Below are 16,684 nucleotides of genomic sequence, written 5' to 3'. Positions count from 1 at the left end.
TCTGTGTATTTGGGTAAGCAATTGGCTTAGTGATAGAAAACAGAGGGTCACTAGTGGCACATTATCAGATTGAGTTAAAGTTACCAGTGGAGTGCCACAGGTCAGTATTTGGCCCCCTTCTTTTTAATATTTTTTATTAATGACCTTGTAGAAGGTCAAGTTTCAATAATTGTGTCAGGATCAGTGGTAGTGGATCCTCTGGACCACCGCAGATGATGATGATGTAAGCCAACAACTGGAACTGGAGTCTAAGTGGCACCCGGTTTTCACCATAGCCCGCCGCAAAGTGGGTTGGACTTGCTGCAACGGGGTACCACCAAGTTGTTCTACAGGTGCAACTTTGTCCGTGGTGGCAGCCATGGCGAAGTACAGAATCGTGAGGCAGAAGCTTGGTTGGGGACAGGGAGGAGGTTGAGACAGGCAGCATAGGATCAGAGTCGGGGACGTGGTGGAAGGTCAGGACAGGCAGCACAGAAGCGAGGTCATGAATGGAATTAAGGTCACAATGGGAAATCTGAATAGTCGCACAGGGCATCAGGAACAAGATTTCTTTAAGGCTATGAGGCACAAAGTTTTGGCAGGGTGTGTGGGGAGAGGCTTGGTATAAAAGAATTCTGGGCGCGCTGGCCCTTTAATTATCATGAAGTCGGCTTTCTCACCCTAGGATGCAGGGACGCCAAAAACAGGAGCAAGGACGGGGGAGCACGGGTTAGCCCTCGACCCGAGACATGGGTCACAGGACCACCCGTGACAATTTGTAGATGATACTAAGCTGTGTAAAGTAGTTAAGACTGAGGCCGATAGTACAGCATTAAGAGGGATTTGTGGAAGCTGAAGGCATGGGCAGAGAAATGGTTGATGAGATTTAATGTAGATAAATGGACGGTTATGCAAAGTTATGTAAGGTTACCCTATGTGAGTACAATTATGTTCTGAGCAGTCAATTACTTGGTAAAACTGGAGCTCAAAATGATTTGTTGGTATTGGTGGATGGTAAACTTAATTTTATTGACCAGAGACAGGCATCTTTTGCTAAACTAAATATAATTATAGGATGTATCAGGAGAGGGATAGATTCTCATTATACGGACATTTTGCCCTTATAGAAATCACTGGTGAGACCACACATGGAATATTATGTACAGTTTTGGGCACCAGTGTATAAAAAGGACATGAACTGGAACAGGTGCAGAGGAGAGTAATGGAGGAATGGGGGGCTAGAATACAATGACAGATTACAACATTTGGGATTATTCAGTTTAGAAAAAAAATGGCTGAGGAGAGACCTCATCACAATGTACAAATACCTAAATGCACAGTACAAGGATCTTACCAAAGATATTTTTATACCTGGCCTGTAACCAGAATAATGGGACATCCTGTATATGCCCAGAGGAGAGGTGCTTCTACCATCACCATAGACACAGATTTTTTTCTCTGGCAGTAACTAGGTTTTGTTTTTATGCAAATGACAAATCAACCTTTCAAAACCTGTACTCTGAATCTTACTATTTAAAATAATAAAAATTTGACAATAAGCCTATTTGTCAAGTAATTTTAACAAAAATTCACATACCCTCACCTTCCTTCACCCTGTGTTTGTGATGTTTACTAAATGGTAGATTTCCGCAAAAATTTCCACTCAACAGGTATACAGTTTACAGGAAAGAAATTTCCAACGTTTTGCCTCATTTATCTGTGGAGTCCAGATATTGAAATTTTAAAAAGTTGCAAATTCTTGAGCCCAAAACCCAAAACAGAACTTGAGCAAATTTATAGGGTAAACATAACAACACTTTGCTTTAATAATAAATGAAAACACTTATTTCATTTAAATGTTCCTTAACAATATCATGATAAGAAAGGCTGCATTCTTATCCTTAATAATCATGTTAAATTATGTTACTGCTGATACTGATGAATTTTGAGAGTGCTGTTATATATTTCAATGGTCGAGTTCCACAAAAATAAAATATATTTTACTGCTACAATGTAATGTAATTATATAATGTCCCTTCAATTGCTTTTTTTTTTACTCCGATTGCTTTTGTGTAGTAAAGTGATACTTACATTTTGAATTGTACTAGAAATATGTTCTTCACTTGATTGATAAAAATAAGATGTTCGTTTGTTGACAGATGGTTATCCAAAAGAGGAGATGGTTTACCGATGGAGAAAAAACTCAGTGGAAGCAGCAAATCAGAAATCATGGAGGCTTTATCAGTTTGATTTCATGGGGCTCAGGAATACTACTGAAATTGTGCAAACTTCAGCAGGTAAGAAGTAATTCAGAATAACGCTGATCTCCGCTTATTAATTATTATCTGATGGATTACCAGAAAAGTTTTGAAAACAGAGATTGGGGGGTTCTTATTGTTGTTACAATGCTAACATGTTGAATCCCTTGTTGTCCTAATTAAATTTATGCCGACTCAGCATATATCCCCGGGTCCTATATTCTAACATTTATTATACTTGTACAAACACAATGTCTGATAGGAATCCAATGTAGAGTAAGCTGAGAGGGTCATTAAACAGTGTACATTGGTTAGCACAGATGCCACTGGGGATATGGAGCTATTTATTCAATATTAAGTGTATAATGTGTTCATTGTCTGAGTCCTTCTCAGAAATTCACTGTTTAAAAGTTAAAAACGGGTCTTTCATAGAAGTAAAGCCATATAGAAAATGACCGCAGTTTTCTGTCTGAATATGTGTGGAATGGTGAGTTGGAGCAGTCTGCTTTGTTATGTCTACAAATTTACACATTTTTAGCATTTTGATTTGAATATATTTTTCTGTGATCACAGACAGTGCTAGGCTGCAGTCCTTTACTATGGCTACTACTTTTGTGCCCAGTATGTTGGTAGCAGTAACAAGACTGTGAAGATTGTAGGGGCAATGGGGAAGTCTCTTCCGATTGGTGTTTTCTTTGCCCTCTGCATTAAGTTGCTATATGATCTTAGTGACTACTGTGGATGCTGTGGAGAAACTCAATGCAGGAATCTCTAATGCTGCACCATGCAACAATTCCAGAGTTTAATGGGGTATTCGGGGAATATTACCATCTGATACAAAAACTCAATGTAATTATTCACAAAATGGAGCTTACATAGTTTGATTTTATGATTCACAAAATGTTATAGACTTTCTAAAGTAGGTGGATTTATCACCAAGATGGCCACCACTGGAAACTACAAATCCCATTTTCCTTTAGTTCTCGTTAACTCTCATCACTACACCTTGCCTCACTGAGGTGACATATTACCACAACACTGGCCATATAGGATGCACTGCAACCAACCAACTACAGCCACACATAATGAAGATCACATGACTGGCCCAGGCAGGTGCAGGACATGTGATGTGGACATGTGACCGGCGGCCATATTCTGTCCTGTGTCTGTTCCATACAGAGAAAAATCAACTGACAAATTAAAGGGCCAGTAGCATTTTAATTCTTCGTTACTGTGTATGTCCATAGAATTTTTCTTCTAAGGGGGGCAAAATTTTAAATAACACTTAATTACATATTAGCTTATATTTTAATGACCCATTTGTATATGGATTATGTTTATTTCTGGAATACCCCTTAAGATTCACAGAAAGGCATTACATTATTTTTAGTGTCCAGCAGGGACAAAGGTAGCAACTTCATCTGCCTACAACCAATTATTTACTGGCCTGTTTCTATTGAATGTCTAGTTTAGCATTAGCATTAAACTGATTTCACTATCATTTCACTAAATGAGATTGCATTACATGGGACATAATTTTTGCATGGTTGGTCTATTTAAGTTGCAAATTAGTTGCTTTAAGAAGTCAGACTAAAGTCAACTAAAAAGGGAATCAGTCAGGTGCAGTTGGGAACACTTAATCGGAGTAAGTATTACTCCGGTAAGTATAAATGCAAACTGCTTCTTTGTATTGCCCTAGACAGGGCCTGTAGGGCTAATTGGCACACACAAAGAGACCATGGGTTTAGTATCCAACATCACCTCAATAAGTGTAAAGTAATTTGTGCGACTTCCTTTTCTCTCTTGTTACAACCAATGTCAATAAGGAATAACTAGATAAAATATAATGTCGTATGTCTAAATTTTCTGTAAAGGTAGGATAACAGAGCTTTGTCTAGATTGCTCCAACTCATTTTTTATAGAGTTTTATTTTATAAAGTCTGTTGATTCTTTAACTCATTCTTCAACGTTTGTTGTTTTTGTCAACTCAGATTAAAACAATTACAATAAAAAGTAAATTACCGTATATACTCGAGTATAAGCCGACCCGAGTATAAGCCGAGGCCCCTAATTTTACCACAAAATACTGGGAAAACCTATTGACTCGAGTATAAGCCAAGGGTGGGAAATGCATTGGTCACAGCCTCCCCAGTATATAGCCTGCCAGACCTTGCCCCAGTGTATATAGCCTTCCAGACCCTGCCCCAGTGTATATAGCCTGCCAGACCCTGCCCCAGTGTATATAGCCTGCCAGACCCTGCCCCAGTGTATATAGCCTGCCAGACCCTGCCCCAGTGTATATAGCCTGCCAGACCCTGCCACAGTGTATATAGCCTGCCAGACCCTGCCACAGTGTATATAGCCTGCCGCCGCTGCCGGACAGATCGCACAGAAGATATACAGGGGTCGCCGGAAAGGTGAGTTTAGATATATTTATTTTTTTGACTCGAGTATATGCCGAGTTTGAGTTTTTCAGCACATTTTTTGTGCTGAAAAACTAGGCTTATACTCGAGTATATAAGGTAATCGCTCCAGGCTCAATAGTGAACTTCAGTAAATTGCACCTTTTGATTTTATGCAAAGGCTATTTCACTATCTATATGTTGAGGAGTGATTTGCCTTTAAATATATACAAATAATTTATATAGGTAATATTCACAATGTAACACATGTATCCTTTCTTCTAATGACATCCATAAGAAGGTTTTGTTGAAATTCACATATACAGTTTGACTTCAACCAAGGTTACTGACAGTTATTGGAACCTTTCCAGAGAAAAAGACATCTTTCAGGACACATAGGGGAAAAACAGGCAAAACATTTGCTCTTTCCAATTTGTCACACCATCATGACAGTTAATTCAGTTAGATCCAGGTGGTTAATAGGGGTTCTGTAGCAGGGGATTCCAGAAATACCTGAAAGTCCTTACACAAATCATAAGTCAGAATCATTTTCATAATGTAGTTTGTACACTCTGCTGGCAGCTCACTGGAATGGTAATATAACATTGGCCATTTACATACATATTCTGTTGTGAGAAGTCATTTGTTTTTCCTTTTACTTATTTATTTTTCTAAATTCTGAATGTATTTTGTGATGTGTTAAATAAACTAGTTTATACTTTGTGTAAGTCATGGAAATTAGGTAGAAGTTTTGATTGATTACTGAATTCAAGGAATCATGCCACCAGTAGAAACCAGTAGAAATAAGTATTAACATATATTCCATAGAAAGTATGCAGACCCTTTATTCTTTGGGTCAGAGATGCCAAAATGTATTTAGCTTTTGTTATGCTGTAATAGATACAATTTAAAAAAATCCAAATATTTTAGCGCCAATACATTTCTTATATTTTGGTGTCTTTATTGTAAGACAAACAGACAATTTCATTGCTACTAGTTTTGGGACTGTGTGACCTTTGGATCACTTCTTAGTTATGTTTCCGTCATTTGGACCTTATCTTCTGTTACAAGGTTCACCGCTGGGAATGAATGATTTTATATTTGGATAGACAGGCTACATATCAGGCTGTTCCCCTACCCCACTACACTTCAATGCTGCCATTAAAATTTATTTTGTTTTCAAAAGCTATTTACTTCATACCACTACCTTTGGGATATATTTAACCAAGGCAAGGGAAAATATGTTTGCACAAATGTTTTACATGACATTCCAATACTATAGGTTACTTATAAAATAATTTATGCTACAAGGCAGGAATTTCCTACATGACACTAAATTCCCTATCTTATAATCATCTTCTATTATAGTTATTATTCCTTGTATGATATCTACATTGCAATTCTCTTGGTTATTTTTATTCCTTTAGGTTACAGGCAATATAAGCGGGGATGTAGAATAATACCATGCAGTGTACACTGTCATGGAATTTATAAGCAGAACAATAAGAAACTTTATAGCATTTTACCTTTTGGGAAACATTCTCTGTTCTATCTTTGTCGAGGCGATAAATTATATTTGCTGTTGCTACATTGTTCTAAGAACAGTAACATATTATGCTACAGCTGTGGGAGCTCCTTGGAAGTTTGTCAAGTAAAACAAGCAGAAAATATAGCTTCCTTCTTCCATGACTAGCTTTCATTAGTTTTGGACAGTAGGATCGGTTTATTCACTGTCATCACTTCTTTTTTTTATCTGTGGATATGAAGAAAAAGCTTTAATGGTGTTCCATTTAACATAACTTTAAAGGGGTATTCCAGGAATATGAATGTCTGATACAAAACTCATAATGATATAAATAAATGAATGCAACAAAACTCAATGGGACAGATTTATCAAGTGTTTGAAAGTCAGAATATTTCTAGTTGCCCATGGCAACCAATCACAGCTCCTCTTTAAAATATTTAAAATTAGCACTGGTAAAATTGGCAACTGGAAATATTCTGACTTTCAGACACTTGATAACTCTGCCCCAATGTTGTTAATCACAAAACAGAGGTTTAGTAGTTTGCTTTTAAGATTCACAAAATATTATGGAATTTCTAAAGCAGGCCGAGTTATCTCCAAGATGGCCATCTCCAACTACAACTCCTATGATCCTTCAGTGCTCAGAAAAATATCCTCCCTCTTATAAACTGCTCCCAGTGATGATGTAACAGACTGCTCTTTAGTGTTAGCATAGTAAATATATGTAACTGCCTTCAAAGCCCATTGACTCAGATGAGTCTCTCCACAACACTAGCTATACTCGATGCACTGCAACAACCAACTACAGCCAAACATAGTAATGATCACATGGACTTCTCAGACAGGAGCAGGACATGTAGTGTGGATATGTTACCAGGCGCTATCTTTTGTCCTGTGTGTCTGCCACAGAGACAAAGTCACAAGACTGATTAAAGGGTCAGTAGCATTTTAATCCTCCATTACAGTGTATGTCCATTTTTCTGCTAAGCGGAGCAAAATTTTAAATAACAACTAATTATATTTTAGCGTATATTTTACAGACCCATTTGAACATGAATTATGCTTATTCCTGGAATACCCCTTTAAGATTCACAGAAAGGCGTTAAGTTACTTGTTGTGTCCAGCAGGAACTAAGTTAACAACTTCATCTGCCTACAACCAATTATTTAGGCTTGCTGATTCTCATCACTAGATGATTTTGGATCGGACTACATGACTTTTTAACAGATGCCATTGAAGTGTTTCACACTAGTCCAGTTTTACAGCTCATTAAAAGCAAATATGTTCCAGAGCCAATATCAATGACTTCCATATACATCTGCAGTATTTTATACATCAAAAACTGAAGAGCAATTTGTTTTGCTCTGAAAGCATTTCAACTGTGTCACACTCTAACCTTGACAAGTACACAGAAATGGCAACAAAAACCTATTACTGTATCTGCTCGATAGCTACTGTCTCTAAAAGCCAAGGAGCAAGATAAAGAAGAAGGCACATCAAGAACAAAATAGTAAGGGAGAGTTTGAATGAATAGTATGACATCTAAATTATAGACCAAAGCATTTCATAAAATGATCTTATATTAGTAATAAAATATAATTCACTGCCTAGCTTATTTGTACTACTTTATGATCATCTACAATAGTGGATCCAAGCTTTATTTCTTTTCCTTTTTTCTATTTTTATTATTTATTCTCTCCACATGTTTATAAATGTGGAAATCTACCATCAGAAATGTACCTATTAAGATAGATCTGATGGTAGATTTCTACTAACATGCTAAGCCCTAAACTACCTTTCACTAATCCTATAACAATTTGTAACCTTAACTATACTTTATATAACTATGCTAATTTTTGGCAAAGGCTAATGGGACTACTCCACATCCCAGTAGCCTCTGTCATGCTACCTACCAGCTTGTCCTCGGACCGCTCATTTTGACCACTGACTTCTTCAAGTTCTTCGGCAGCACAGGGCAAGGAGCTTCTGTGCATGCGTAGAGCTTGAAGAAGCCACTGGTGAGAATGACCATGCTGAGGAAGTGCAAGAAGATGAATGGCAGAGGCTACTGGAAAATGGAGTAGCCTTTGCCTGTAGAGGCTACTCCACATCTCAGTAGCTTTTGTCAAAAATTATCATATGAGTTAAATATTTAAATATATATAAAGTGTACTTTAGGTTAGAAAGTGTTATAAGATTACAGAAGATTGGTTTAGGGCTTAGCATGTTAGTAGAAACATACCATCAGAAACATACCTAACAGGTAGATTACTGATGGTAGGTTTATATTAATTATTAATTGGCTTCATGAGAAATTGGAAGCCACTGACCAGCCTCTGTAGGAAAAGTTACAAACAGGGGCGGCCATTTTTCATGTTTAAAACTTGAAATATCTTTTTATTTATCTATCCAAACACTATTAATGCTTCTTAATGAATTTCAAGAAATATAGATAATATAACTTAAATGGGATGGATTGCTACAGAAAGTATAACAGTATGGTAAACATTAGTACTGAATGCATATCAAGGATACAGTGTATTTTCCATCATAAGAGGAATTCTAGTTTCCTCATTAAGAAGACTTTTTTTGCTACTTTATTGCTAATAAATATTCACTGGGTCAGAGCCTGTGCTAACTTCATGGGAAATACAATTTTGCTATTTTTATTCCGCTGGAAGATTTGTTGCCTTAAGATATCAATTTTTCTGTTATACCAAATCTGTCATGAATTATTTTGCTTGAAGGAACATTCAGGATTTCATTGCTTTTTAGATGTGGCTTGACTTAGTCACCAATCAGAAGTTCCAGAGTATGAAATCTTCTATTCTATTTATCTAATGTCAATTCAATGTTGTTAGAAAAAAAAATAGCTTATTTGGTAATGAGTAAGATTTGTGTGCACATGTAGTTGATTCCTTTGACAGGATGGCTATAAACTTCACAATGACATCTTGAATTGCATGCACCTGGACCGGAGCCAAAACTGGGTCATTTATTAGAAGAGAGAGTGAAGGTTAATAGAAAAGCAAGATGTCACGTTGCCAGATAGCTATAAACAGAACATCTGCCTCAGAAATTATGCATCAAATACTTAATTACAAAATTTTATTAATAGCATTGCAAACATACAAATTAGATTAACCATTTTAAATAGTTTGTAATCTACACATGCATGCCAATACATAGGGAAATATGTGCAAAACTGAGAAAATAGCACCTGTACCATTTAACACTTACATCTAGCACCTGTACCATATAACACTTACATCTTATATGTCAAAGGAAAGGATAATTTATATATGGATGGGGCTACCAATTCTGCTAAAATAATAAAAATGGTTTCTAACAAATGCTAAATGCTATGGGTCATAACACTAAGAATATTATTATAGTGTTATTAGTTTTTAACCGTTTTTTCCCTTTTCTTGTTCCTTATTTCACATGTATTTAAACAGCAAGTGCACTCTACCCAGGAGGTAAGTATTTAAAGGAAATTTATCATAAAACATATTTATCACATCTCTGCAATATATATGCAAGGTGATAGATGTCTGATCTCTGGGGTTGACTCTGACTGCTGGGATCCCTTTCTATAGGCAGAATGGGGGGACTACAGGTCCCCTGATCTGTCAAATACTTTAGGGATCGGATGTCCTGAAAGAGATATCATACAAGTCAATAGGGCGCAGAATGGTTTTGTGGACCCCTTTTCTGCCAAACACATGTTTTGAGGGTTTTTGCATTACAATTGATACATCGTCTGCTAACAACTAGCTTAATAAAATTGGCGAAAGATCCCAGCACCACAAATAAACATTCTTGATTTATTTAATACATACTAAAAATGAACAGGTCAGTATTGCCATCCATCGGGCAACTTAAAAAAATTGTACTGCTGTAAGTTTAAGTACAAGGTCAATTCTTAAAAAAAGGAATTAGAAAAGAAGAAATATTCACATAACAGGTCTTTGTAAAACATGTGCCACGTATTTTTAGACATTTTATGTTGGCGTACTGATGTTTACATAGTGTGCATGTTTCATAAAAACAATTTAGTATAATCAGTTAGTGTTTCTGAGAAAAAGGAGTCACAGTATCTTCAGTATTGGAGGCCAGTGGGCTAAATGTTATTTTAGAAAGAATCATAGTTGTAAAGATACCAGCCTTTGGATTTTCCTGCCCTGCCCCTGAGCACTAGTGACAGCCTGAACCCGTTTAGGTACCGGTTATAGTGCAATTGTCTGGCAGCACAGCCAAGGCCTCCTGATATATCTAGCACAGTGGGAGAAGTGGGGTTTACATCATACACTGAAACATTATGCTCGGGTGTATAATAAATATGCCCAATATTCGTCCAATAAATAGTTGTCAGAAATTTTTCTCAAAACATGTTTAGGTCTTTTGTATTTTACTAATGTCCCCTTATATAAGTGTTCTTGTATTTCTTGTTTTTAATCTACTTTGTGTTGAAGTATAGCATAACATATAAAGCATTACTCTTAAGTTACCTGTCCAAAAGAGAGTCTTTGACAATAACTCCAACCATACCCATACCATGCTGCTGGATTTTTCCTACCCTGAGATCTAACCAGGTATATCTATCAGTCCTACTTGTAAAATCCTCTAGAGCTTTTCCTGAAAGTGGTGGGCACCTCCTGGCTGTGGCATCAGCTAATGGAACTGAGGTAATAAGAGTTTCCCTCACTTCTCATAATGCTGAATGCTTTCACATGCGCTAGCAGGCCATCCAATCAGTGTACAGGATATCAAGTTAAAGGCTCTTCTCAGCATTACTGCTGTACAATACAGATGTGAAGCTAACCTGACAGATAAATTCAATGTCAGTTTTACATGCTCATATCCATGCTACCATGCACGATAGTTACAGCGATCTATACACACAAATTATTACACAAACTCAGACAGATGCATCTATGCACGGTTACACAGACAGACCTATAATCTGATACTGTCTTATGACTACTAAATACACTGGCCCAGATCTATTAAACTGGTTGTTCCAGTTTTCTGTTGTAAAGAATTTAAGACGTGTCTGCACCAGTTTTGTGTTGTGGCTGCACTGTGTATGACAAGACACAGACTGCTTAGTTGTACATGCTGCATGTTAAGGATGCACCTAAAAGAAGATGGGGTGCACACTTCCAGAGCAGTACATGGTGCGCCAAATAACTGAAGACTGTGCACCAGAATTCCATAATCTAGCGCACTATGCACATGTGAAAGGCAAACTGCACTTAGTGCAGATTGCACTACTTTTGATAAATCTGGGCCACTATCTGCTAAGGGTGATATGTTAGCCAGGTGTTCAGCAGATGCCACCCCCCCTCTTCCTAGGACAGTGGGGGAAGGGAAGTGCAGAGAATGATAAGTAAGCAGCAGCTGTTGATGTCTAAGAGAATAGAGTTGACAGAGCACACACAATAGTAAATAGTCTTCATTCTGTGTATCATACTGCAGTTCTGACCCTATCCCCTTCTTCCCACTGAACCTCATTGTAACCTTATCAAAGCCTAGAGAAAAGGGGTTGTTGAAAAGAGAAGACTGATGTATGTTATTTCATTTTTTTATTAAATTGAGAAGCTGCAGGGGAAGGTACACTCTGTGTGGGTATGTGAGGGCAGACTACAGACTGGAAACTGCAGACATGAAAGAGCTGCTTCCTGTAATTAAGGAACGGAGGTGGAAACAAGCAGAGTGTACAGCTCCAACCTTTCACCTCCTGCTAATCCAGTAGTTCAAACACTACATCTTTTGTTGCCTCCTGTTTCACTCTACAGTTTATCATTGGCAACCAGGCAATATAGAGATGAATTGGCAGGGGCTGAGGCAGGTAGAAAACAGAGCTTTAGCTTGAAAATAACTGCAAGGTAATGAATGTATATTGGAAACATGTTAGTTTTCATCAATCATTATGGTTTTTGATGTGTGATATCATTGCACAGAATTTGATCAGATTCAAGTTAAGAAGGGCTAAATATGTAGTTGTTTTTAAAGTGATTCAATACACTAAGTTAGTATTTTTGTTAAAATAGGTGATATGAAGGGTTATAAATAATAAATGAAAACACTGTATAAATAATAAAGTGTTACTGTATGTTGTCCATTTTCTTGTAGTTTCATCATGTCTAGGGATGGTAAAATGATTTCTGGAAGGGTGCATCTTCAACACACTAAGTAATACACTTAGTAGGTCAAGTCAAGACATTGGATGAGAAAGTGATTGCCACTTACGTCTGTTCAGCCAATGCTGGGAACAATTAGACACTTGACAACTTGGCCATTTTGCACCTTCCTGACAAAGATCATTTTTTCAAATCTAAAAGTGTCAATTTATGTAGAAACATACACAAGCACATCCAGGTGATTCTGAGATTGTTATTTTGTGAGACATTGTACTTTATGTGAGTTTATAAATTTGGCTGATTTATAAAAAAAATGGCAGAAATTCAAAAAAATTCTATATTTTCAAAACTCAGAACTTTCTGCTTTTCATACCATCAAAATAACCTGATAACTAACATTTCCAGAATGTCTGCTTTATGTTGGCATAGTTTTTTATGCATCCTCTAATTTTTGTAGAATTTTAGGAGGTTTAGAACTTTATATTCCATTTTCCATGTCACTGCACTACCAATGTATGAGTTCATGAGTAGTTTGATTCACTTGAGTGTTGAAGCTGTTGACAATCTTATATGGTAAGTGATGTAAAAACAAGGTTATTCTAAAGATGCCCCACTGCCCAACTAATAGGACTTAGTAGGACATTGTAGGATCTGCTGGTGACACCTTGGTATTTTGTTTTATATTTTATCATATTTATTTCGCATATTTATACAACATTTTACTTTATGATGGACATGTTATTAGATAACTAATATTTATAGCTCAATATTACTTTCCCTACTTTTAATAGAAGATAATATTCAAATAAATTTTCATCCTTATAAACTCAATAACTCTGTCTCAGGTGCCTATTAAACATTCATTGTTCTCCATATATGATTGCAGAGCTTTCTGCTTAATGATTTTAAGAGTTTGACCTTCCTTAATTGCTAATTATTTTTTATTTAATAGTTTGCCTTCATTTTCTTTCATCCTTATGCTCAACAATTGTTTCCATGTCAAATATTTTGATTAGAGCTTGAAATAAATGGTCCAATTATGATCATAATACTTCATCTTAATGAAACTCCCATCAGCTGCTATTACCGGGAGGTGAGGTTATCTCAGATATACTGCAGACTCAAAAGAGCTATTTAAGGCCATTCTGCAATGCAGGTGCGTTTAATAGTTATGTTTTTACAGATTAAAATTAGAACAGGAAAATATTTATTGTTACTTTAGTGTGTTAAATGTGTTATTTAACCCCTTAAGGACGGAGGGTTTTCCGGCTCTTTTCTCGCTCTCTAACTTCAAAAATCCATAACTTTTTCATTTTTCCGTGTACAGACCTGTGTGAGGGCTTATTTTGTGCGTAACAAATTTTACTTTCCCGTAATGTTATTTATTTTAACATGTCGTGTACTGCGAAGCTGAAAAAAAATTCCAAATGTGGAAAAATTGAAAAAAAACCGCACGTGCGTCACGTTCTTGTGGGCTCAGTTTTTACGACTTTCACTCTTCGCTCCAAATAATACGCCTACTTTATTCTTTGGTTCGGTGCGATCGCGGTGATACCAAATTTATATAGGTTTTATTGTGTTTTAATACATTTTCAAAAATTAAACGAATGTGTACAAAAAAGAAAAAAAAATTTTTGCCATCTTCTGACGCTAATAACTTTTTCATACTTTGGCGCACAGAGATGTGTGAGGGGTCATTTTTTGCGAAATGAGGCGACGTTTTCATTGCTACCATTTTGAGGTCTGTGCGACATTTTGATCATTTTTTATTTCATTTTTTATGTTATGTAAAAAGGTGTAAAAGTCGCATTTCGGACATTTGGGCGCCATTTCCCGCCTCGGAGGTCACCGCCGCCTGTAACCGTTTTAATATTTTGATAGATCGGGCATTTTGGGACGCGGCGATACCTAATATGTTTGTGATTTTTACTGTTTATTATGTTTTATATCCGTTCTAGGGAAAGGGGGGTGATTTGAACTTTTAATATTTTATTAATTTTTTTATTTTTTAAACTTTTTTTTTAATTTTTTTTTTCACTATCTTTTAGACCATCTAGGGTACATTAACCCTAGATGGTCAGATCGCTCCTACCATATACTGCAATACTTCTGTATTGCAATATATGGCATTTTTGCAGCACATTCATTACAATGAGCCACTGGCTCATTGTAACGAATATGCAGCTGCCAGATAGCCTCGTGTCAAAAGAAGACACGAGGCTACCATGGCAACCGATCGCCGCCCCCCGATGACGTTCGGGGGCGTGGCGATCGGAAAAAAGATGGCGGCGCCCGCGCGCCGCCGTCTTTTAAACGCCGCCGGCGACTTTGCTGGCGGCGTTGAAGGGGTTAATAACCGCGATCGGTGCAAGCACCGACCGCGGTTATTAGCGGTGGGGGTTTTGTGCAATATGCAAAAACCCCCACCTTTGTATGAAGAGGACTCAGCCCGTGAGCCCTCTTCATACATCCCTTATACCTCTGCGCCGTAGAGCTACGGCGCAGAGCGTTAAGGGGTTAAACAATAAACAAACCTGAATATTCTGTATTTTTTTGGCATTATTGTTATATTTTGATATTAAGAACAAAACATGGCAGTATCGCACTCTCTGGTGGCCCATTAGGAAAGTACATTATTTATTTTGTAACTATTTAAAAAAATAAACTATTTGCAGGGTAGGTTAAAAAATAACCAAATACCTTCTATTTATCTCTCACTACGACTAAGGACTGCAAAAGTCTGAAATGTGCCAGACTTATGGGACATTATGTGCATGTTTTAAACTATTTTTCTAAATAAAAAATGGACTTTAATATTTTTCCTAGTCTGGAATGCTGGAGTTTCCCTCGTTGGAATTTTCAATCTGCATTGTTGCTTTTATGAGTTTGTCTAGTGGTATTAAACTTGAGGACAGTACTTGAGAACTTATGGCGCATCTATTGAATTCTAACAATCCGATTAACCTGTTCAAATTGTGAAATGGGTAGAAAGTTTTTACATGACCGTGGATGACAGCTTGAATATAGAAACAAGCTGTTGTGGTCAGTGTTTTTAACAAAAAGATCTGTAGATACTACACCTGTCTCATTTTTAATGATAGTGGTATCTAAAAAATGTATGCTGTGACCATTGTGGTTCCTTCTAAATTTCAACTCAGGCCAAATATTGTTAATATACTTGTGGAAGTTAAGAAAAAATTCCATTGTGTCTCCCCAAATGCAAAAGATATTGTCCATGTATCTTTCCTAAGTGGCATGTACCCGGAATTCTTGGCCGGGATAAATGAAGAGTTTTTTGAAGTCTATCATATAACAGTTAGCATTAGGGGGGGCTATGATGGAACCCATTGCCATGCCTCTGACTTACAGGTAAAAGGTGTCCCGGAAAAGATAGTAGTTGTTATGTAAAATGAATGTGAGCAGTTCAATGCAGAATTCACTGACCTGTGAGGGATAGTCTGTCCTACTGAGAATTCTGTTAACCGCTGCAATATGTCATGTCATGCTCTATCAATGTATATAGGCTAGAAACATCCCATGTTACTACTATACTGGTTGTGAGAACATGATCAATGCCCCAAATAAGATCTAGAAACATATTGGAGTCAAGGTGAAAAGACATGGTAGTTTTAACCAATGGTGTAAGTATTTTTTCTAAGAAAATTGCCAAAGGAGACGAAAGTGGAGTAACAATGGGGCATCCAGGTGGGTTATGTAGATTTTTATGTATCTTTGGCAATTTATAGATCAAGCGAATTTTGGGTTTGTGTTTGGACAAATATTCAACTGTTTTGTGGTCTATAACCCTTTCTTCAAGGTATCTCCTGACTATGCCCTCTATCTGATTAGTTAGGGTAGGTGTAGGGTCACCTGGTTATTTCCTGTATACATCAGGGTCTGCTAATTATTGAAGTATTTTCTCTATATAATAATAATTTGTTGACAAGGTGGGGCCATAATTGTTATGGATTGCAGATGTTATACATAGCAGACCCCTGAGGTATACAGGAAATTACCAGGTGACCCTACACCTACCCTAACTTAGATAAAACAGCTTTTGGTGTAGTTCCAGTATGACAGATACCTCAGACACTCTCATCCAAGCAAAACATCTTGGTCTTAAATCCAAAAGCACATTCCTGCCCCCCAAAATAACACATAGTTGAACTCCATTAGTTCCACTATGACAGATACCTCTCATTATCAACTAATTGAGGAACTACACCAAAAGCTGTTTTATCTTGTTTAGGGGTGCCTGAAGACCATATTTTTCCTCTTTTGTTGACATTAGAAGTATTCTAAACCAGTATCCAGTATGATATCTGTGATCAAAATGGAAGAAGAACATGAATTTGCCCCTTTTCTCTTGATGAA

The 16,684-nt window shown here is 36.9% G+C and overlaps 1 protein-coding gene across 4 annotated transcripts in view; it reads left to right on the top strand.

Annotated features, from left to right (window-relative positions):
- Positions 1 to 16,684, top strand: part of GABRG3 (gamma-aminobutyric acid type A receptor subunit gamma3) — a 363,647-nt gene that overhangs the window by 282,577 nt on the left and 64,386 nt on the right. For 3 of the 4 annotated variants that reach the window (XM_072135692.1, XM_072135690.1, XM_072135688.1), the window contains exon 6: positions 2,121 to 2,276. In XM_072135692.1, coding sequence (XP_071991793.1) covers positions 2,121 to 2,276 — 156 coding nt within the window. The remainder of the gene's footprint in view (positions 1 to 2,120; positions 2,277 to 16,684) is intronic. The other variant, XM_072135691.1, reaches the window with a different exon arrangement.

The sequence above is a fragment of the Engystomops pustulosus genome, chromosome 2, assembly GCF_040894005.1.
Source record: "Engystomops pustulosus chromosome 2, aEngPut4.maternal, whole genome shotgun sequence".
NCBI classification, from domain to species: Eukaryota; Metazoa; Chordata; class Amphibia; order Anura; family Leptodactylidae; genus Engystomops; species Engystomops pustulosus.
Note: the sequence above shows the minus strand (reverse complement) of the source record. Positions and strands in the feature narration are given on the sequence as shown.